The 21,668-nt window shown below is 44.3% G+C and overlaps 1 protein-coding gene across 5 annotated transcripts in view; it reads left to right on the forward strand.

Annotated features, from left to right (window-relative positions):
- The first annotated feature begins 5,429 nt into the window (after positions 1-5,429).
- Positions 5,430-21,668, forward strand: part of PACC1 (proton activated chloride channel 1) — a 148,170-nt gene continuing 131,931 nt past the window's right edge. The window contains exons 1-5 of one of the 5 annotated variants that reach the window (XM_032805140.2): positions 5,430-5,608; positions 10,854-10,953; positions 13,722-13,937; positions 16,178-16,332; positions 19,608-19,750. In XM_032805140.2, coding sequence (XP_032661031.1) covers positions 10,911-10,953; positions 13,722-13,937; positions 16,178-16,332; positions 19,608-19,750 — 557 coding nt within the window. In that variant the 5' untranslated portion in view covers positions 5,430-5,608; positions 10,854-10,910. Of the gene's footprint in view, positions 5,637-10,853; positions 10,954-13,721; positions 13,938-16,177; positions 16,333-19,607; positions 19,751-21,668 lie in introns of all 5 variants that reach the window. The other 4 variants (XM_032805135.2, XM_032805138.2, XM_032805139.2 and 1 more) reach the window with 4 other exon arrangements.

Raw genomic sequence — 21,668 nt, forward strand, 5'->3', positions numbered from 1 at the left:
AGACTCTTTTTTTGGTGGGGTGGGGGGTGTTTCCTAATGATCAGAAACCCCTTTATCAGGCTGAGATTGATGAGTGTGACAGCTATTTTCTTTTCTTTTATCACACTCAATCATATGATTGTGGAAATGGGTACAGATTATGAGATATGATTACATTACCCTAATCTATGGCCTACTAGGGTCTTTTATTTTCCCTGTTTGTTTAATGCTATTTTTTCACAATACTTCTAAAGTAAAATCTGAGTATGGATATGAATTTCAGAGCAATTTGAAATATTGGCTCATACCAAAAATTTTGCTTTGAGAGCAAAAATTCCAGAAGAATCCCCTGCACAACGAAACTAATGTTCATAGCATACAGTCTTAGAAAGCTGCCACAGGTAGGACTCAAATTCTAAGTTCATGGGTGCTGCTTAGGTACAATGACCACAGCATGTCCTCTGGAGCCACCCCCTTACTCTGTTTACCTGTGTACAAACAATCTGGCTTTCACCAGAATCCCAGTCCTGCTGTGAAATGCTCAAATGACTTTCTCTGGCTCATCAACTTGGCTTGAGCTACATTTATAGATCCACCTTTAACCCCAAATAACTTTTAAAATAGTGATTCCCGTGGGAGGAGTGGGTTTTGGACACTAGCTGAGATCAATCCATAGCAGGTGATATCAGTATGAGGAGTATCAGAACTCTAGTTTGAGCCCTAAGTGTGCACAGAAAAACATAAGAACTCTAAAATGTTGATCTCACTCTTTTTTTAGAGCAGAGCTGTATCTGAAGTACCCCTTGCTCAAACAACTTCATATTTAGATCACTATCTCTACCCTAGATCCTCATTAGGCACAGGAATTTTCAAGACAATGCACGTAAGCATTTGGGTTTTAGAAAAAGCTGTTAAGCAGTAAGCTATCCTATAGTGATGCTGCTGTAATGTTAAGTTGGTTAGTTAGTTAGTAAGTACCCTTTACAGTTCTGGCATTAAGGGCAGTGATGAAGCTCCTCCACTCCTGTCTGTTTCTAGCAAGTCTTTCAATGGTTAACAAGCTGTGCCCCAGGTTTTTCAGCTCAGCTTCCACAGTTCTTCGCCAAGTTGTTTTAAGGCGACCTCATTTTTGCTTACCTTCAGGTGTCCATTTTATTGCTATTCTGGCGATGGAATCAGTTTGGATCTAATGTTAGGAGTGGTTTGTATATATTTATTGAATTTGAAATGTGACTGTCAGTTGCATGCTAGGAGAAGCAGCGATAATGATATTTAGAATGTATTATATATTATTTGCATATGAATAGCTTGCCAGTCTGCATTTATGTAGCACCCTGCATCTCCAAAGCATGTCACATATATTGGCTCTGATCCTCGAGTCAGATCTGTGTGGGTGGATCTTTACAGAGCCCCACTGAAGTCTCTGGACTCCATCTGGGCCTGACTGCAGAATCAGGGTCCATTAACTAGATATTATATAACACCCTAGCGAGGTAAGTAGAGAATTAGAAATAATGTGTGTATCTTAGACAGAGATTGTAAAATTGCTTTTCCACCAGTTTCTGACAAGCAGCACATCCTGTGTTTTAAAATATTTAATTAACACACACACTTTCTAGCTAACCTGTGCATTTTTACCAGACTGAGACACTTACTATAACACTGCTCTACAGCCAAAATGCTTCTGAAATAAATGTAGTCAAACTTTACTAATTCTGGGTCACTGAGAATGAAAATGATGCTTAAAATTGTTGACTGGCTCTAGTCTAGCTGTTGGGCTCCAGACTACAGCAGTGGAGTCTCCTGGCAGGTGATGTTAGGGTTTCCATGTTCCGTGACCGTCAAAAGGATCTTGTCCCATTCTTCTTCATGGAAGGTGATCTTGTAGCCTGCAACAACATCGATGGTGTGATGGCAGCCCTCAACATCGTTCACGATCCAGATGAGTGGAGACTGTTCATTGATTCATCGAAGACGAGTCTTAAAGCTGTTTTGCTGCATAATGGCAATGTTTTGCCATCAATTCCAGTTGGTCATGCAGTCCATATGAAGGAAACCTATGACAACATGAAACAACTTTTGAGGTGCATAAACTATGACCAACATCAGTGGCAGCTTTGTGGCGATTTGAAGGTTGTTGCTCTCTTGCTTGGTCTGCAGACTGGATACACAAAGTACTGCTGTTTTCTCTGCGAATGGGATAGTCGTGCAAGAGATTCCCACTACATCAAGAAAGATTGGCCACTCCGACAGTCATTGGAGCCTGGGAGGAAAAGTGTTCAGCATCCACCACTTGTTGAATCAAGGAAGATTTTGTTACCACCCTTACACATCAAGCTGGGTCTGATGAAGAACTTTGTCAAGGCCATTGACAAAACACAAGCAGCTTTCAAGTACCTCCGTGGAAAATTTCCAAGGTTAAGTGAAGCTAAGATAAAGGAAGGTGTCTTTGTTGGTCCTCAGATTCGTGAACTTCTTCGAGATGATGCATTTGACCATGCACTGCGTGGCAAGGAAAAGACGGCATGGAAAGCCTTCCAGTTAGTGGCAATAAATTTTCTCGGAAACAACAAGGCAGGCAACTACAGGTTGTTGGTGGAAAACCTCCTCAAGGCATACAAAAGCCTTGGTTGCAACATGTCACTAAAGATACATTTTTTGCACTTTTATCTAGATTTTTTTCCACCGAACTGCAGAGCAGTGAGCGACGAGCACGGCGAGCGATTTCACCAGGACATTGCAACAATGGAGAAACGCTATCAGGGCAAATGGAGCCCATCAATGCTTGCAGACTATTGCTGGACAGTGACAAGAGATGCTCCATTTAATGAATACAAGAGACAAGCCAAGAAGCGCCGAGTAGACACTGAATAGGACTAAACTATGTACATAATAGTTTTTTGCCTTTTGTTTCATAATAAATTTTATTTATATAACCCTTTTGCTGATTTTTAAAGTGTTACATAAACAGGACAGGTGAAATATTATCATGTAAAGCAACCATAAATACATGAAAAGACCTAGGTTTACAATTTATGATTAAAACTCTACTATCTACACAATATACATAGACATAAAATGTAAAAACTTAAATATCTTAGAAACAGTAGCCAATCAGTTGTTTTAATTGTCATATTTGAATTCAGCACATCAAAATACATAATAAATACCACATTTTATCTCTGAAGCAGACGACTTCTCAAAAATTGTAGACCAGTGTAACCTTAAATATTACAAATATTTTCAGATCAGTCTGACAACCTGTAAAATGTAGCATTTACAAAAGATGTGTAACCCTCTTTAGTCTGTTGGAGTTGTATTGCTCTCTGTGATGACTTTATTCCCATCTTCAGCCTCAAAGCAGGATTCACCAGCACTTAGTAAAGAAGTTTAGAAAGCAAAATCACTTTTGGCATCTCTTATGATTTTATTGCAAATCTTGCAGTATTTGGTTTATTTATTAAAGCCCTAGCTCCAGAGGTGGATTTACAGTAAAATCCAGGGGGCTCTAGGACCAGGCAGCTTTCAGGGCAGCAGCTTGGTCCTGCTGGCTCCTGGGGCTTCTACTGCAGGCTCCGCCCTCACTGGCAGCCAAGCTCCACCCATCCCCTGCCTCTTCCCCCTCTCCTCCCCCAAGCGTGCTGTATTCCTGCCCCTCCCAGGCAGCGCCTCCCCTGCCGCCAAACAGATGTTTGCCAGCACTGGGGTTGTTCCCTGGGGAGGAGGCGGGAAAGAGGCAGGGGTGTAGCTTTGGGGAAGGAGGTGGAATCCGGGCAGTGCAGAGCAAAGGGGGGGCCCTGTACTCCCCCTACACATACCTGCCCCAGCCCCTGGCCCAGACTACCCCTCACATGCCCCCTGATGCCCTGACTCCTGCACCCCCCACATCCCCACCCTGTGCACCAAATGGGAGCTCCTGCACCTGCCCCCCACATTCCCACCTGCACCCCTTGCCCCAAATACGAGCTGCCCCAAATAAGCACTCCACACCCAAACCTCCTGCCCCAACCCGGAGCCCCGTCCCTGACTCTTGCACTCTACCTCACACTCCCAGCCCTGACTCCTGCACACCTCACACATCCCCCCCTACACTGCCCTCCCTGACTCCTGCACCCCCATCCCCACCTGTACCCCTCACACATCCCCCCACACTGCCCTCCCTGACTCCTGCACCCCCCATCCCCACCTGCACCCCTCACACCAAATGAGAGCACCCCAATCGCCTGCCTCAACCCTGAGCCCCCTCCCTGACTCCTGCACCCCCCACACTCCCAGCACTGATTCCTGCACCCCCACACATCCCCCCCACTGCCCTCCCTGACTCCTGCAACCCCCCCCCACACCCTCTGAACTCTCCACACCCCCGGCCTCCTGCCCTCCCTGATGCCTGCACCCTCCACACCACCAGCCCCCTGCCCACCCTGACTCCTGCAACTCCCCCCATATCCCTACCTGCACCCCTCATACCAAATGGGAGCTGCCCCAGGTTAGCGCTCCACACCCCAACTTCCTGCCTCAACCCTGAGCTCCCTCCTGCATCCTAACTCCTAGCCAGACCCAGCACCCCAATGTTTTCTAACATTTTTTTATAAAGTGCTTATCTAAAGCACTTTACAGTAGTTAGCTAATAGTACAAACAATATTTGGAAGGATCATTAAGTGGTCTGCTGAGACCCTCAGTGACTTTCAAGTGGTCTGTGGAAAAATAAGTTAGAGTACACAAACAATCAAGGAACCTCACTTTATTTTCATTTACTTCCTGTTATTTATAGGCAGAGGATGAAGAAAAAAATGAATGAAAAACGGGGGAAGGGGGCAGATAAGAGAAAATGTTCTTTTTCTTGGCTGGATCCCAAGGAGGGCCCCCAAAAATGAAGCTGAGCACAGGGCACCAGTAACTAAATCTGCCACTGCCCAGCTCCCAGAATCCTGTGATTAGTGATACCCTCACCTTTCACTTTTCTTAAACAAAGAGAGACACTTGAAACGCTCAACCCCAAATGTTCAAAAACCACAGGGCAAATCAAAAAGAAACCGTCCTTCTTATATGATCCGGTGATTTGGGGCGGCCAGACATCATTCCTGGGAGCGGCCCTTCTAGAGTCTCCCCTCATTCACCCCTCTGCTCCGCCCTTCCTAGCGCTCACACACGGAGCGCCTCGCAGTGCGGGCTCTGGTGGAGACAGTCTCTCGGGCTGACCGCAGACACGCACCGGAAATGCTCTTTTCCTGCTGCACCCCGGACGGGCCATAGGCTGCTTTAAATCGTCCGCGGCTGCGGTGCAAAGGCTTGTTGGGGGGGTCCTCAGGTCAGGACAGAGCAGCGGCCCTGCACGCTCGGTTTCAAACTACATATCCCAGCATCCTGCGCTCCGCACGCCTGTGCTGCCAGCGAGCAGCCTGAGAGAAGGAGGTTGGAGCGGGAGCGGCAGACAGAGCGGGGGAGGCGCGCGCGGTGGCGCCGGCAGCCCGCCGTGTGGACGCTCTGTGCGGGCTCGGTCTGGTACTGCAGAGCCTCCGGCCCCTTGCTGCTGTGCGCCCGCGCTCCCCGCTCAGGCTCAGCCCCCGGGGCTGCTGCGGTGCCGGTTCCAGCTCCAGCTCCAGCTCCCGCCGCGGATGCCATGCTAAGGCAAGAGATCGCCGCATCTTACCAGGAGGTACTGGCGGGGGCGGGGGCGAAGGGGGAAAAGTTAATTTGCACGCGTGAGTGCACGTGCAAGCCGCATCGCGAACCAGTGCGGTCTTTTGTTTGCCGAGCAAACTCCGTACCGCACTGGGCAGCGGGGCACCGGAAAACGCGTTGCGGCGGTGGCTGAAAAACGGCAAGACAGCGACGGAGGTGAGAGCAACGAGGTGCCGGATGGCTTCATAGCAGCCTTTTTGGTGCAGCCGTTTCTAGCTAGGTGCGACACCAGGGATGTGCACGTTAATGGTAAACCCCAAATCTCCAATAAAATAACAGTGCAGCTAATTGCTGTGTATCTGTGCTTAAGCTGAGCGCCGCTATAACTTGAGCGGATGTGTGTTAGTCCACTTTCAGTCAATTTAAAAGCAATTCCAATATATTTGTCTTGGCTCGAGTCACGGCCTCTATTAAACATTCATCTTCTGGTTATCCAGATCTTCAGTGCTTTGATAAGTCACCTAAGGCATAGAAAGTCAACTGGGTCACATTTTAATTTTAGAGCCATAGCAAAACTGGCTGGTGATTGGCTTTATCTTGCCCTCTGCAAACTGGAAAGTGTCCATTCCTTCCAACCTGCAGTCACCCAAGGAGATTGCCTCATGAATAATTTTGCTGCCCAAGGCTTCCACCAGCTTTCTCTTTGTGATGGAGCCCTGATCCCTAGAATACATAGGAAACAAATGTGATGCATTTTGATACAGGCAAATATATATTTGTATTTAAAAACAAGGAAATGTCAGTTAAAATACAGTCAATCCTAATATTGTAGAAAGTGTAGGTACATACAGTTGACAGGCGCCTTTATCACTCTTATAGGAAGAGCCTGTCAGACATGAAAAGTGATACTGAAGGCCCAATTGTAATCCTGTGCCTAGTCTGCCTATCAAACTCATATATTAGCATCTTATTATACTTGCTTGTGCTTGTATCTTTCTTGGTAGATGCATAGAAATTGTCTTGTTCAAGTTAATCAGCAGTAAAAACCTGCAGCGGGTCTCCTTTGCCTTTACCACACAGCTGTTTATCTCATTTTAGAAAGTTGCAGGCTGCATTTGTCCTTGGGCTTGCACTGTAGGAATACCTAGTTTAGCCTATCGACACTTATCAGTTCTTCTCCCATTTCTCATGTTAGACTAGAAGACATTTAAAGATTTAAATAACCTCATGCACAAACAAGTGAAACAGAACATTTCTCCCTTTATTTATACCCCCCAGTAGGGTTTTCTCTGGATGAAATTCACTTCACTCATATGAAGGTAGGAAGTGGGTTAAGAGCATGTGGTGCTGCTATTTCTGTAACCGCCCCTGAAGCGTGGGTTCTGTATCCCCCAGATCTCCCCCTATCTCACAAGTCAGTGTTGACACCCATTAGGTGGTTGCTACTAGCCCTCCTCTGCTCAGTGCAGAGAGCCCCCTTACATTGACCTTTCACACCAGGATGAATTTCACCCACTGTGGCTTCTCATTTTATCTGTCTTTTCCTTTTATCCTTCTTTTTCTTTTCAGCCGAGGGGCATAGAACATCTAAATGTGAGTTTTCCTTTGCTCATTTGACTCCAGCAAGGTTCCACGCTTGAACAGTGATTTCCTTCCATGACGCCAATGACCTGAGTTATATTAGCTTAGAGATCCTAGAATTGTCACCTTTTAGTTTTATCCTGGGCTGCCAGTTTCCTCATGTAATTCTAACTGTTGTTGGTACAGAGGGGGGGAAGTAGGAGTGCTGCATTTGTTGGAGAGTGCTTATCTGTCCCTTGAGACTGCCACAGAACTTTGACATGCTTTTAAGTGGTGTGCATGTGCAGAGCCCATTCTCTCCCACTTCTCCCAGCTGCTGGAGACTGGGAATGAAGTGTCTGTAATCATTACACCACCAGGAGAAATGTCAGTGTTTGAGATCAATTCCAGTGCTGGGTCTTGCATGGTGCTGGAACCCTGTGTCCTGAATTACCCCCACTTAATGTCCTTGCCTGTCACCAAAGTATGGGGTGGAATATCGTATCTTGCGCAGCTATCACCATATTTGGCTGGTCCATGGTACATAAGCAGTATACATAAGATGTTGGTCTGAGAAGGTGACTGCCACTGATGTGCATCTGTGAATAGTTATAACACAACTTTCATTCATTTGGGCATATACTGGTACATTTGAAGAAACCAGAATAAACTTGCATGGTAATACTTGCCCTGCTATCCTGTTATTGGTGGACTATAGCTTAGTGTGTATGCAGATGGGGTAGGCTATGAAATAGGTCTTGCGTACACTCATTCTGGATTGAATGCTGTGCTCTCAAGATATAATGGCTTTCCCCATGCTCAAGTTAGGCTTTTGAAGTCCAGTGCTATATGTGATTCTTAGTGGTTTGGAGTGAATTTTGTGTGCATGTTTTTGATCAAATTAGTTTTCTGGACTTCCAGTGAAGTCAATTGTCCTTACAAGCATCAGACCACCAGCACAGTTCATCTAATTACTAAGAGTGCAATCCACAAAGGGACTTAGGCATTTAACCCCCTTTGTGGATCTGGGTCCAGAGGTTACTGCTTCTTATACTTTGGGCTGACAGCCCTTTGATGGTTTTAAGTGTAAGAGGCTTGTAAAAATAGAACTGTCTCACGAGTCCAGAACTCCAAATGTTGTATTTTGCTTCTGAAGTGCATTGAAATGCTCTATATTTTGATTTTTCATCTTTCTCCCATTGTAGATTACCCTGTGAGTGTAATAAATGTTGTATCCTAATATGTTTTCTACTTTGATATTACACAGAAATTTCTTGCAGTCATTTTTTCCATAGGTGAATTTAATTTGACGTGGAAGTTCTCTCTCACTGCAATTTGCATGTTGCTGTGAATTGGAAACAGTTGTGGAGTGTTCAGCTTCCCAAGTTCCACTCTACTTAAAATCTCTCATTGCACTTGGTTTTCTGTGTTTAGACCTGATGTGACCAAGTTGCAGGTTTAAAGAAAGAATGAACCATCTGTTGTGTTAATTATATTCTGTGCTTTTGTAGGACCTTTCATCTCAGGATTTCAATGCATTTTACATGGATTAGATCTTCAAACACCTGTGTAGAGACTAGTATTCTCATTTTACAGACAGCTGAACTGGGGCTTTGAGAGGTTAAGTAATTAGTCCATAGTTACACAGTCTGGCAGTGGCAGAGCCCAGAATACCAAATGCCTTTAACCCTCTAACTAGACAATATAGGTAGATGAAGTGTCTGTGTATTAGGAGGAAGTGTGTTTAATGGTGAGAGAAGGTTAGAAGTCAAGAGTTGAGGAAACTATTTCTGGTTCTGCCACTGGCTGGGTCTGTGACTTTTGATGAGTCCCTTAGGTCTTTTCTACATGAGGAAGTTGCACAAGTATAACTTGAGTCAACTTTTAAACTGATAAGGCTTGTCTACAGCAACAGTCAGTTCATGGCAAGCAGTGGTGTGACTACCCTGCAATAGTCTGCGAGGGGACCCAGCTGAAATGTATTAACAGTTAGTTAATGCATTTGATTAGCCCCATATCAAAGAGAACTAAATCAAAGGTCATTAATGAATTATTAATGGGAGTCAGCAGGGTCCGCACACACAGGTAGTCCACAGCAATCTTGTGCTGGGTAGAGTCACACCCAACCTTGCGGCAAATGAAATGTTCCTATAGTCTAATCTTTAATTAAACTGGTGCTAAAGGCTCTGTAGACACTCTTATTTCAGCATAAGAGTGTCTTATTTTGGTTTAGCTAAACCTGTTCCTAATCTATTCAAGCTAACCTGCAATAATCCATTCTTAAACTGAAATAAGAATCCGCACTGCTTTGTGTGGAGGTGGTTTTATTATGTCTGCTGGGGAGCGCTCTCTTGTCAGCATAGCGCGGCTACACGAGCGATGTTACAGCATTGCTGTGGTAAGCTCGCTAGTGTAGACATGCCCTTAGTGTGTTGAAATTTACATCTTAAGTTATACAGGGGCAACAAAACATCTGTTGACAAAACCATTCTCTCTCTCTCTCTCTTCTGGTCTGAGTCTCTGCTGCCTCACACCCTGAGAAGTCAGTCACATCTGTGCAAAGTGTGTGTGAAACAGCGGTAACATTTTGCGCTCACTTTGTGCAGGTGTGAGTGACTACACAAAGTTGCAAGAAGAAAGTGGAGACTCAGGCTCTTTGCCTAAGAAGATTTTGCATCTGTAAAATGAATAATATTTGAGATCTGGAATAAAAATTGCTATAAAGTGAAAATGATCAATTAATATATTTTATGACAATGTTTAAAATAAAATATATATATATTTAAAATGAGAGAGGCAAAAGTTGGTGCAAAGGAAGGATCCTTAGCTCTTCAGCTTCCATGGGAGACACCTGGGGAAAAGATGATGGAAGGACTTTTTTCTTAAATAAAAGGAAAACCAAGATTTCATTGTTTGCATTCCATGTGTTCCCCAGTTCTTTGTCCAGATGCTTTATGGTATATATTGATGCCTATCTCATGTGACAGGCTTCCGACATTGACCAAAATGTCCTGGCAGTTTGGGCTCTGAGTCAGAACAACACATTATGTGATCGCTATTAGTTCTTTGCAAAGCCGCTGCACTGAGCTGAAAAATAAAGAGCAGCGACCTGTGGACTACTTAACTGTTCATTTGTAAAGATGCATCTGCTGAGGTGGTTTGGGCTGCACTCTGGAGTAACTTGCACTAATATCTGTTAAAAACAATAACATTTCTTGCATTCCTTTCTGATTGCAGTGTGCTAATGCTTTGTCCTGTGGCATAGATTGTGATTTGTAATAATGCATATGCTGAAACATGGACCTTCTCCACTCAAGAACATGTTGAGATCATGAGATGCTGTCTTAATTTTGAGGGTTCAAGTGGGCTGAAGATGGCGTTGAAAAGTGCAGTTTTTTTAAAGGATGGTGGTGGTGGTTTGCTGGACTGGGACTCAAAGTCTGGGTTCAATATCAGGCTCTCACACTTCCATTGTTGCCTTGGGCAAGTAATTTAATCTCTCAGAAATGGAGATCATATTTCCTTTCTCCCATCCTCAGGTCTGGTCTCTATGTTGTAAGCTCTTTTCCTGTGTATTTGTGCAGCACCTAGCACAATGGGGCTCCGATCTCAGTTGGATTCCACTGCACTGTTATAATGCAAACAAATAATCATGTCAAAGTACATTTGAAAATGGAATGTATTTCCTCAGCTGAGTGAGGAAGTGGAGCACGTAGCTGAGCATCCAGAGCCAGTGGAGGAGGAGGAAATGGATGACGATCAGGAGGATACCAGCTCCGCTATTTTACCAGGTGAGAGCTGCTGATCCAAAAGTCCTCTATCAAGTGCCTAATAAAAACTGCTTATTTTGAATGGTCTTTTGGGGAGCAGTTGAAATAATAAATGGCATATTGTCAGGAATGAAGTAGTGTGCCAAAGAGAAGCTGAAGAGTTCCTTACCCATGAGACCACATCACTGTGTCTCCTCTGCTACAGATATTAACCTGGAGTTAGAACCAAGCCAAAGAAAATCCAGCAACATCCATTTGAAAGGAAATGCTTCTCTGCCTCAGAAGGGTGAAGTGCTGAGCTGACCCTACTAGGATTTGAATGTGCAATTCCAGGGAGTTAGTGTATTGCAACTTCGCAGCATAGGCATTGTCTACCTAAGCAAGTTGCACTGGTTAAACAGAAGGTGTGGTTTAAACTAGTTTAGGCCCTGTCTACACTACAGAGTTTTGTCGACAAAAGTTATGCCGCTTTAATTAAACTGCTCTTGCATGTCCCCACTATGCTTCTTGTGGATGCGCTCTACCGACACAATAGCAGTTCTTGCATCTACACAGAGAGCAGTGCACAGTGGGTAGCTATCCCACTGTGCAACTGGCTGCAGTGTGCTTTGGGAAGGGTTTGCAATGCCTCATGGGGCAGGTGCAGTGTCACATCATGAAGGTTTTTCAATCCCTTGGTTCCAGGGGCATTCTATACATTTCCAGCTGCCTTTCAACTGAAGTGTAGGGGAGTTTAATTGGTGCAATTTTCTTGTATAGATAAGGCCCTACTTCTTTAGGCTGTCCTCTCCTGACAGTAACTTTGTGGGAATGGCCTGTGTGACAGTGGAATCACATTATTTGACTAGGCACATGTTCACTGGGAGCTTTTAAAGGGTCAGTATTTGCTATGGTAAGGAACAAACACCTCAGCATATTGTTACATTTGAAGGATAGGGCATACTGGGCATGATAAAGGCTGATTTTTTTGTATATGGTCCCTTTGTATAAAAGATCAAATTGTCAAAATATAGCCACTACTTCCTGCATGTGCCATTTATAGCACCCATTTGTGTGTGCAACTATATAGCGCACATAGTTACACCTCCTTGTGTGTAAGTCAACTATTGGTTCTTAAAAGTTGTGCTGGCATGTCGTGGGTGGGGGTGTGTACACATACCAAGGGAAGCTGATTAAAGGACTTTGGGCAGTATTACCCATCCTGTTGATAAAGATAGTGAAAGTGTTTGAGAGAGATTTTTTTCTAGAGTTAACTGGAATCCTTCTCATGTGCAACTTTATATAATATGCATACGGAGTTAGGTGTTAGACTTTAGTCTTTAAAACTGTGAGGATAACATATAATTGACTAACTTCTAACCTGGTGCATGCATAGGGTTGCCAACTTTCTGCTCACATAAAACTGGACACCCTTGCCCCGCCCCATCTCTGAGGTCCTGCCCCTGCTCATTCCACACACCCTTCCCCCCATCCCTCACACTCACCACACTCACTCGCTCATTTTCACCAGACTGGCTCAGGGGATAGGGATGTGAGAGGAGGTGAGAGCTCCAGCTGGGGGTGCGAGGTCTGGGCTAGAGCCAGGGATGAGGGATTTGGGGTGCAAGAGGGGGCTGCGGGGTGGGGCTGAGGTTTGGAGTGCAGGAGGGGTTTGGGGGCGGGGGGTGGTGTGACGCCTCAAGCTGGGAGTGCAGACTGTGGGGTGGGTATGAGGGGTTTGGGGTGTAGGAGTGGTGCTCTGGGGGGTGGTGGAGCCGAGGGGTTCAGAGTATGGGAGGGGGCTCTGGGCTGAGGCAAGAGGTTGGGGAATGGGAGGGGGGTGAGGGCTCTGGGCTTGGGGGCATAAATAAGGGGTTCAGGGTATGGGACAAAGCTCCGGGCTTGACCAAGGGTTTCGGAGGGCAGAAGGGGGATTGGGGCAGGGGTGTAGGCTCCAGGCAGCGCTTACTTCAAGCAGCTCCGAGAAGAAGCAGCATGTCCCCCCTCCGGCAGCTCTGTGCACTGCCCCGTCCGCATGTGCCACCCCTGTGGGTCCCATTGGTCACAGTTCCCAGCCAATGGGAGCTGTGGAACCAGTGCTTGGGGCGGAGGCAACATGCGGAACCCCCTTTCTGCCCCTACATGTGGGAGCCAGAGGGGGGACATGTCACTGCTTTCAGGAGCCACATGGAGCCACGGCAGGCAGGGCACCTGCCTTAGCCCCGCTGTGCTGCTGACCGGACTTTTAACAGCCCAGTCAGCAGTGCTGACCAGAGCCACCAGGGTCCCTTTTTGACTGGGGGTTCTGGTTGAAAACTGGACACGCTGCAGTTAGCTAGCTACATAAGAGCACTACAGTGCTCAAAGCCTCTGTGTTGATGCATAGATTAAATTTGGTCAGGATCAGTTGGTTCAGACTTGAGAGAGATGAGTCTTTTATGGTGTGGAAAAAAAGGCTCCATCAGGGGACTTTTCACTGTGAACTCTGAATTTTTCAGCTGAACTGGCCTCTTTTAAATGTGTTTTTCTTCTGCCTATTGTGTCCCTAAGCACGATCCCTAATGCAAGAGGTAAAACAAAGGCAGAACCCTCTCCTTGCTGATTACGCCTCATCATGTTAATGGGAAGTAACAGCTGACTGTTTGCTTGTCAAAAAACATTATTTATTTGTTCTTGTATTTTAAATCAAACTAAACCTGTTGTTCCCTCTTATTTCAAATGGTTCATCTTGAAATTAACGCTCTGCATGATTCAGTGTGGAAGACTGTAAGTAAATACACTTACAAATTTTAATCCCATATTTTATTCAGTCCTAGATAGTGAATTGGGTACCAGTAGCCCTTCTGTGCGTTTCAGCAAGACCTGCCTAAAGAATGTCTTTTCAGTAATTCTCCTCTTCATTTATCTGCTGCTCATGGCTGTAGCTGTGTTCCTTGTCTACCAAACAATCACTGACTTCAGGGAAAAGCTCAAACACCCGGTGATGTCTGTCTCTTACAAAGAAGTGCCCTTGTACGATGCACCTGGTAAGTCTCTGGAAACAAATCATCATAGTAGTGAAGTCTAATTATATCTCAAGATGTCATTCAAATCTTTGCATGCGTTACTGACAGCATTTTGCATGTAACAAATGCTGGTGCCATTTACTCTCCATGTGGGTCCAAGTGATGCAAAAAATACTTTGGGCTTTGCTTCTTTTTTTGTTTAACTCGTGGTGGTGATGTCAATGCATGGAACCTTTTCTTGGTTATTATGAGACAGATTTGCTGAATCTGAACATATATAATGTTAGTACCAGCTTTAGAGGCTCATGCAGCTCTTCAGGAGCTCTTATGAGACTTTTCTGCAGTCCATAGACTTGAATGGGCTCATCTTGATCTCTTGGGAGTGAGAAGAGCATTGACCACAGGAGTGCTCCTTAAGCTACTTAACCTAGCCAAAGCAGCACGGCTGACTGCTAGGATCCCTGCCCCTCGAAGTATCAAGGAAATAATGGTGGTCAAAAGAAGGCAGAGCTTTTACATTAAAAGGATTTTATAGGCAACCACAAAATCATCATGTGATAGTCTGCTTTTGCATCAGCATTGCATCAGTAGGCAGTGACAATGAAACAGCTCCACCGTATCAATATCATAACACAACATCAGAGCATCATATGGCAGTTATTTGGTGACTATTACTTTTATTAAATGTTTTGGAGTAGTGTTGTGGGTGTGTGTATATATAAAAAATTTAACCACTTAATATTCACTGTAGAGCATACAGTTCAAACCAGCATTAGCAGCGGCTTACTCAAAGGGACACAGTCAACTTAAAAATCACACTTCTGTCTGAAAATGTTACCACCTACTCTTGTTAGGAGTAATCCCTCCCATCACTATTGTTGAAATATTAGAGAGAAAATATTTGGGGGTTTTGCAGCTATACTCTGTGCATTTAACAGCATTCTATGTATAGTTAATTTAATTATTTCCTCTGTAGTCAGTTAGGCCTCAGTTCTGCAGTCAGATCTTTGTGAAGAGCTAAATTCACAAGCTGAGGTGTCTACTGACATGGATCTGATTGTAAGGTCAGGGCCTTTGTCTGTTTTCCCCTATGGTTTGTGTGAATCTTTCACACAGGGACAGGGGAGAAAGAGACATTTAAAAAAATTTAAAAAAAATCTGATTGTAAAACCACAAAAATTGGCAGGGAGCCCAGAGGCAGTTGTAGGACCTGAAATTACTTTTAACTTTTTTTTAAAACTGACCAGATTTTTCTTCCAAGCATGGAACACTGGAGATCTGCAAAATGTATTTTAGATGCTCTCCACTACCGTTTTTGACTTCTGTGTGTCCTCACATAAAGTTATTTCAGGAATTGGTGTAGGTTTATAAATTGTATAGTCATTTATCACATATAGCATTTTATTCATTTATAGTAGTTGATCTATATTATCTTCAAGCAAATCTGTGTTTCCTAGACTAAATGTGGCCTAAGAGCTTTGCTGGTTTTCATGAGGGGGAAGTCGGAAAGAAACACATGAAGTTTTTATACCCATCATTGGACTTGAGTATTGTTGTACTTTATGCTAAATATATTAGTTGCAGCGTGGGTGGAAAAAAATAGCCTGATAACCTGATAACAAAAGTGATGAGAGAGGATAATTTGTTGACACGTTTGATACCTTTGATTTAGCTTGATATAGTATTTAGTAATTATAATGTCTATTTGATGCCATAGGAAGGAACAGCTTTCTGCTTTCATTTTGTCAGCCAGTGACTTTAGAGAGTCCATGGACAGTACATTACTTCTGTTGTATATTCCCAATATGCGTTTATACAATATGGTTTAAGGGCTTGATCCAGTAAAACAGTTAATACTTTAAGTATTTGAGGTCTCCCATTGACTTCCGTAGGCCTATTCACACGTTTAAGTGCTTTTCTGGATTGGGGTTTTAGGGCCTGATCCAGCACCTTCTGATGTTAATGGAAAGATTCCTGTTGACTTCAGTGAGCTTTGGATCAGGCCCTGAAAGAGAAACAGGCAAGAGTTTTTTGTTTTGTTTTTTGTTTTTTATCCTGCTGCTCAGAGCTTAATCCTGCAAGGTGCTGAGCACTCTAGCCCTGGTCCAGCAGAGCATTTAAGCACATGTTAATTTGGAATGCTTTGTTGGATCTGGGAGCTCAGCACCTTGCAGGATTAAATCTTAGAATGACAATCCACTTACTTGGGCAAGAAATCAACTCTCATTTACATTTCTTCCAACTTTTTTCCCCTGAAACAGGTATTGCTCTTTACCCAGGCAAGGCTCAGCTGCTTAGCTGCAAGCATCATTACTATGATCACATTCCGCCTCTGATAAACCCAGGTCAGCCAGGAGAAATTGAGTGCACCACTCAGAGAATCAACTACACAGATCCTTTTACTAATCAAACCATGGTAATAATTAAAAAGACAAAGGAACAGAGTTCAGCAGATGGGGTTGTTTTGTGCACTTCAGCATTCCAAAGTAGCAGTATATGTTATGCAGGAACTGCTGTGAAATACTTGCTTTCTTTTTTCTTAACATTTGTCAAACAATCAGTCCTTATTTTTAGAAATGTGATAGAGATCAGTTGGTTATTTTATTGTGGATGCTCAGATAACTGAGTGATATGTGTGTCATAAGAATCTGAATAGAATGGAACAGAATAGATATTTTTGACAGTGCAACTTTTGGTTCATTTCCTATAAAAATCAAAACTGACATGCAACTTTAGATTGTGAGATATGTTCAATTTGTTGAATCCTGCTTCGGCTGAAAGCAGAAGTTTTTCCATGGACTTTCAGTTGGAGCAGGACAGGTCCTTAGATTCCCTCTTTACATATTCCACGTGTGGATGTACATACATATATTATATCATCATTTTTACCAAACTTGCTGGAATCTTCATGTGAATTCGGTGCCCAACTAAACTGATTAGAATTAGGAAGACACGCTGAATAACAAGTGAACCCATAGTGGCGATGCTCACGTAAAAAGGAATTGAGTTGTAGTCCACCTTTATTTGCTGCATTTGCAAGAGCAATTTTTGATCGTATTTAGATAATTTTTATTTAAAAACAGGCTGAAATATGCCAGTTTGTTGAGTTTAAAATGATTGTTCATGTTTAATTTATTCTTTTGAAAGCTGTCTGTGTAAATACCCCTTCATGCCAACCATTTTTCCTCTTCTTTGTTTTTCCCATGGTCTGTCCACTTCTTTCTGGGGAGCTGCCCCCCACCCCTCTTGTTTGTGTTGATATTTATTTCAGAGCAAAGGCTGTTAGGTTCAGTTGTAATGTGTTCTCTCCCTCTCTCTTTCTCTCTGCCTTTGTCAGTCTGCTAAAATCCTGCATTTTGTGCTGCATGTATTAGATATCTTTTAAGAATCTTGGTGCTCTTGTATGCTCTGATCTTGTACTTGACTCCAAACTGTCAGACCTCTCTGCCTGTGCGGAGAGTCCCACTGGAGTCAACGGGACTTCTCCTGTGGGCAACAACTTGCAGGATCAGGGATGTGTATTGAACATGCTGTCTGGTATACAACTTCATGTACAATATTACATTTTCTGTGTTTAAAGTAGGGTTCTGCTCCCTGACATCACTTTTCAAAGCCTGTCAGTCAAGGTTTGTCTATCGTCAGTGTTGGATCTTAGAATTAGGTTCATTTGAGATGTTTGGGCTAGATGAGTGACATTCTGTTTTACAGGGAATCCCCACCTTCTCCTCAGGTAGGCTCTCAAGTCATCCAGGGGCTGCTGGAAGAGGCTTTTGGGATATAATCTTGGATTCCTTGTGCACATGCAACTCCCAGTGACTTCAAGGCAGGTTGGAGTCAATAGGAGGTGTGATTTGTATGATTGGGCCCTGACAAGGTACTAGCCTTTATAACATGCATCAGTAGCCTGTAGCAGTGGCATAGAACAGTATCATACTTACATAGCACCTTTCATCCAAATCTTAGAGCATTTTACAAGTGTTAATTAGTTAGCACTTCTTTTACTGATGGAGAAACTGGGGTGTAAAAGCTAAATGTTGTCCCAGGTGACAGACCAGAGTTCCTGGACTCACAATCCACTAGATTGTACCCTCTCACCTTACAATAATCTTACTGCAATGTCATGGAGTTTTACTAGAGTATTTTTATGGAACACTGCTCTTCCAGTGGGCCTCCACCTCGGATATGTCCGCATTTTTGAGCCTTGGGTGGGAATGTGCCGGGGAGGCTGGCCCCTCCTGTCACTCGTGCTGCTGGGGCGGCGCTGTATTTTTAGGGTATTATTTTGGGAGAGCTAACATGGGTATGGCTCCTTGAACTGGGACTCAGTGTTCCCTCTAATTTTTTCCACCCATGTGTGGAATGGATTTTGGTATGTGCACCAATATGGAGGTGATATGTGACACCTCCATATTGGTGCACATAACAAAATTCATGTGGTGGGGGTGGGGCTTAGGGCTGGGGCAGAGGGTTGCGGTGCAGGGGGTGTGGGCTCTGGGGTGGGGCTGGGGATGAGGGGTTTGGAGTGCAGGCTACCCCGGGACTGCAGTGGGGAGAGATGACTCCCCCAGCCCTCTCTCGCCGCAGCAGCTGGGGCCAGGGGAGAGGTGCCTCTCCCTGGCAACGGCAACTCCGACGGGCCTGGTCTAGGCCAAGGGAGGGTCTCCTCTCCCCAGCAGCTCTGGTGGGCCTAGGGAAGGGCTCCTTTCCCTGGCACCTCCGGCGGGGCTGGGCCAGGCCAGGTCGAGGGAGGGTTCCTTTCTCTCTGCAGCGGCAAGTCCAGGGCAGAGCAGGTCCATGTTGGGGCCAGCGAGGAGGGGCGCCTCTCCCCGCCATGGCAAGTCCATGCTGGGAGAGAGGCATCCCTGGGTGGGGCTTAATAGGCAGCTGCGTGGCCGCACAGTTTAGAGGGAACTTGCACTCACCCCTCCCTGCTCCCCCCAGCTTGAAGTGTAGACATACTTCTAGACTAGCCAGGATCACTCTTCAGGTTCCAAGAGCTGAAAAATCAGAGTCACAGATTTTAAGGTCAGAAGGGATTATAATAATCTAATCTGGCCTCAGACGTAACATAGGCCATAGAACCTCACCCAGTAACTTCTGCATCAAGCGTAATGACTGTAGTGAAACTAGAATTGTAAAAAGACATCCAGTCTTGATTTAAAGCCTTCAATTCTCAGGCAATGTCTACACTGCAAAGTGACGACATGATCGTGGTATGGGTAGGCATTCCTGAGTTAGCTCTAATCAAGTTAGTTCAGGTAGCAAAAACAGCAAACACACGGTGGCCCAGGCTCTAGAGTACAAGCTCTCCAGGGACCCAGGGTACTTATTTGGGTTGCTAGCCCATGCTACTACACTGCTGCATTACCCGTGCTAGCTAAATGTAAAGCGAACACAAATATGCCTCCCTGTGCTATGATCACACCTTTACTTTGCGGTGTGGATAGACCCTTAATCAGCAAGCAGGAATTTAAGTCTGGTCTGGCATTCTCACTGGATGTCTTAATTGCTGTGTACTTACCCAGGCATGAAAATCCCCATATATATATGATACATAAAATATATGCTAGGTTTCTGCCATACATGAGGGACAAGTGGCAAGTTCAGTGTCAGGAAATGAGGATTCCTTTATTTTTTTCATAATTCTATCAATAAGTGTCTCTCTCTCTCTCTCTTTCTCTTTGCTTATAGAAACATGCTTTGATTGTCCAAGGACCTCGCGATGTGAAGAAAAGGGAACTCGTGTTTCTGCAGTTCCATTTAAATGAAACAAACCAGGATTTTAGTGCAATAAACTATCTTCTGTTCTCTTCTTTCCAGGAGTTCCTCAACAGGTATGCACAGGAATAAAGGGTATGGCCTAGCAAATATACTGTAAGATGCATATTGTTACTAGTAGAATGAAAGTAGGGCTTCTTGTTTTCCATTTCTGTTTTTACTGATTTTAGGTGTGTGTTTGGGCTAGCTTGGGGCACACTCATGCCTTGGAAAAACTGGTTTCTAGTCATGAATGTTGGTGACTGAAGAATTGTGAGCTGTGGAAATGGTTTTCATTGGCAAAAATCACCTCTGATCAATGCTGCCACCACTCATCACGTGCCTTTTGGCCATTCAGTGTCTTTGATGCTGCTATGGATGACCTGGAAGTGAATGTCAGCAGGCAGAACAAACAGGAAATACATTTTAAAGAGTGATTATTTTTCTGTTAGGGGTTTTTGATTCTTTTTAATTATTGATTTTAGTGATGTTTTATCTGAAAACTTAAATATAGTTACTCCAGACCCTCGTGTAAGGCTCTACAAAATGATTCACCTGTTTGGGTGGGAGTTTCAAAAGCACTCAGCATCCGACAAACTCTGCTTCCATTGAAGTGAATGATAAAACTCCCACAGTATCTCTGCACTGCAGCTGGGAGCAAGCCGGGCTTGTGCTTGTGGGGCTCACGCTGGCACGCTAAAAATAGCAGTGTGGACATTGCTTTGATGTGGCTTGGGCTGAGAAGACCCCCCCCTCTCCCCAGCTTGAGAGCCTAAACTTCAGCCTGAGCTGCAACATCTACTTAGCTATTTTTAGTGCACTAGCGTGAGACCTGCCAGGCTCGTTCCCAGTTGCAATGTAGCCATATCCCCATTGACTGCAGTGGGAGCAGAATTAATCCAGCACTGAGCGTTTTGAAAACTTCACCCTTTTACTGAGCCTCCCTTACCTGCGGGGTGGGGTAGGGGGGTATTTTTATTCAGTTTTTGCATTTAATTACAATTACTTGGTTTTGCTGCTCTCTCTGGCCCTGATCCAAAGCCCACTGAAGTCAATGGGAGTCTGCCTTTCTATTGATTTCAATAGGCTTTAAATCAGGTCCTACATTGCGAAAACAGTAATATTCACACAGGTGGTAAGAGAAAAGAGAGCAGAGCCAGAAAAAACACACACCACAGCATAGTTCATATGGATTATGGGGACAGCCAGTCCTCTGAGGCGGGGAGGGGAAAATAATATTTTTAGTATTACACTCAACATTTGTATTTCTGTAGAATCTAGAGGCCTCAGCCAGGTTGGGGCCTGATTGGACAGCAGCCAGCACAAACAGAACAGATGCCTTAAATTCCAGGTGCTTTTTGGTAACAAATAATTGATTTTTTTCTGAAAAATTTTCCACAAAGCATTTGTTCTTCAATGGTTAAGGGAAAACACTTTCATAATAAATACTGATCTTCTGTAATTTTACTTAGTGCTAGAACATCTCAAAGTATCCAGGTATTTCAAATGTACTGTTGCTATTTCAGTAGAAGAAAACACTGTTTTGTAGCTTAGTATGAATCATATATTTTACAATCTGCTTTCTTTTTCTAGTTTTTATGTAATATATGTTGCTGAGGGGTAGCTGTGTTAGTCTGTATCCACAAAAACAACGAGGAATCCAGTAGCACCTTAGAGATGCATCTGAAGAAGTGGGTTTTTTACCCATGAAAGCTTATGCGCAAATAAGTCTGTTAGTCTTTAAGGTGACACCAGACTCCTCGTTGTTTCATATAGAGTCAGCCAGCGAGTCAGTCTCTTGCTGACAGCGTATAAAGTCTGAATACTGGCACGTCCAGATGCCGGCCCCTTTTGTGCCATATTCAAGGTCTGCAGGGGTCGGTATGTGTCCAAGTGAATAGGTCAGAACTGCTTAAAAATGAACATTACAAAGAGTCCCAGTGCACTGCAGGATTTAAGTACTGTTTACATAATGACACAGTATGTCAGACAGCT

Source organism: Chelonoidis abingdonii, chromosome 3 (genome assembly GCF_003597395.2).
Source record: "Chelonoidis abingdonii isolate Lonesome George chromosome 3, CheloAbing_2.0, whole genome shotgun sequence".
Taxonomy (NCBI): domain Eukaryota; kingdom Metazoa; phylum Chordata; order Testudines; family Testudinidae; genus Chelonoidis; species Chelonoidis abingdonii.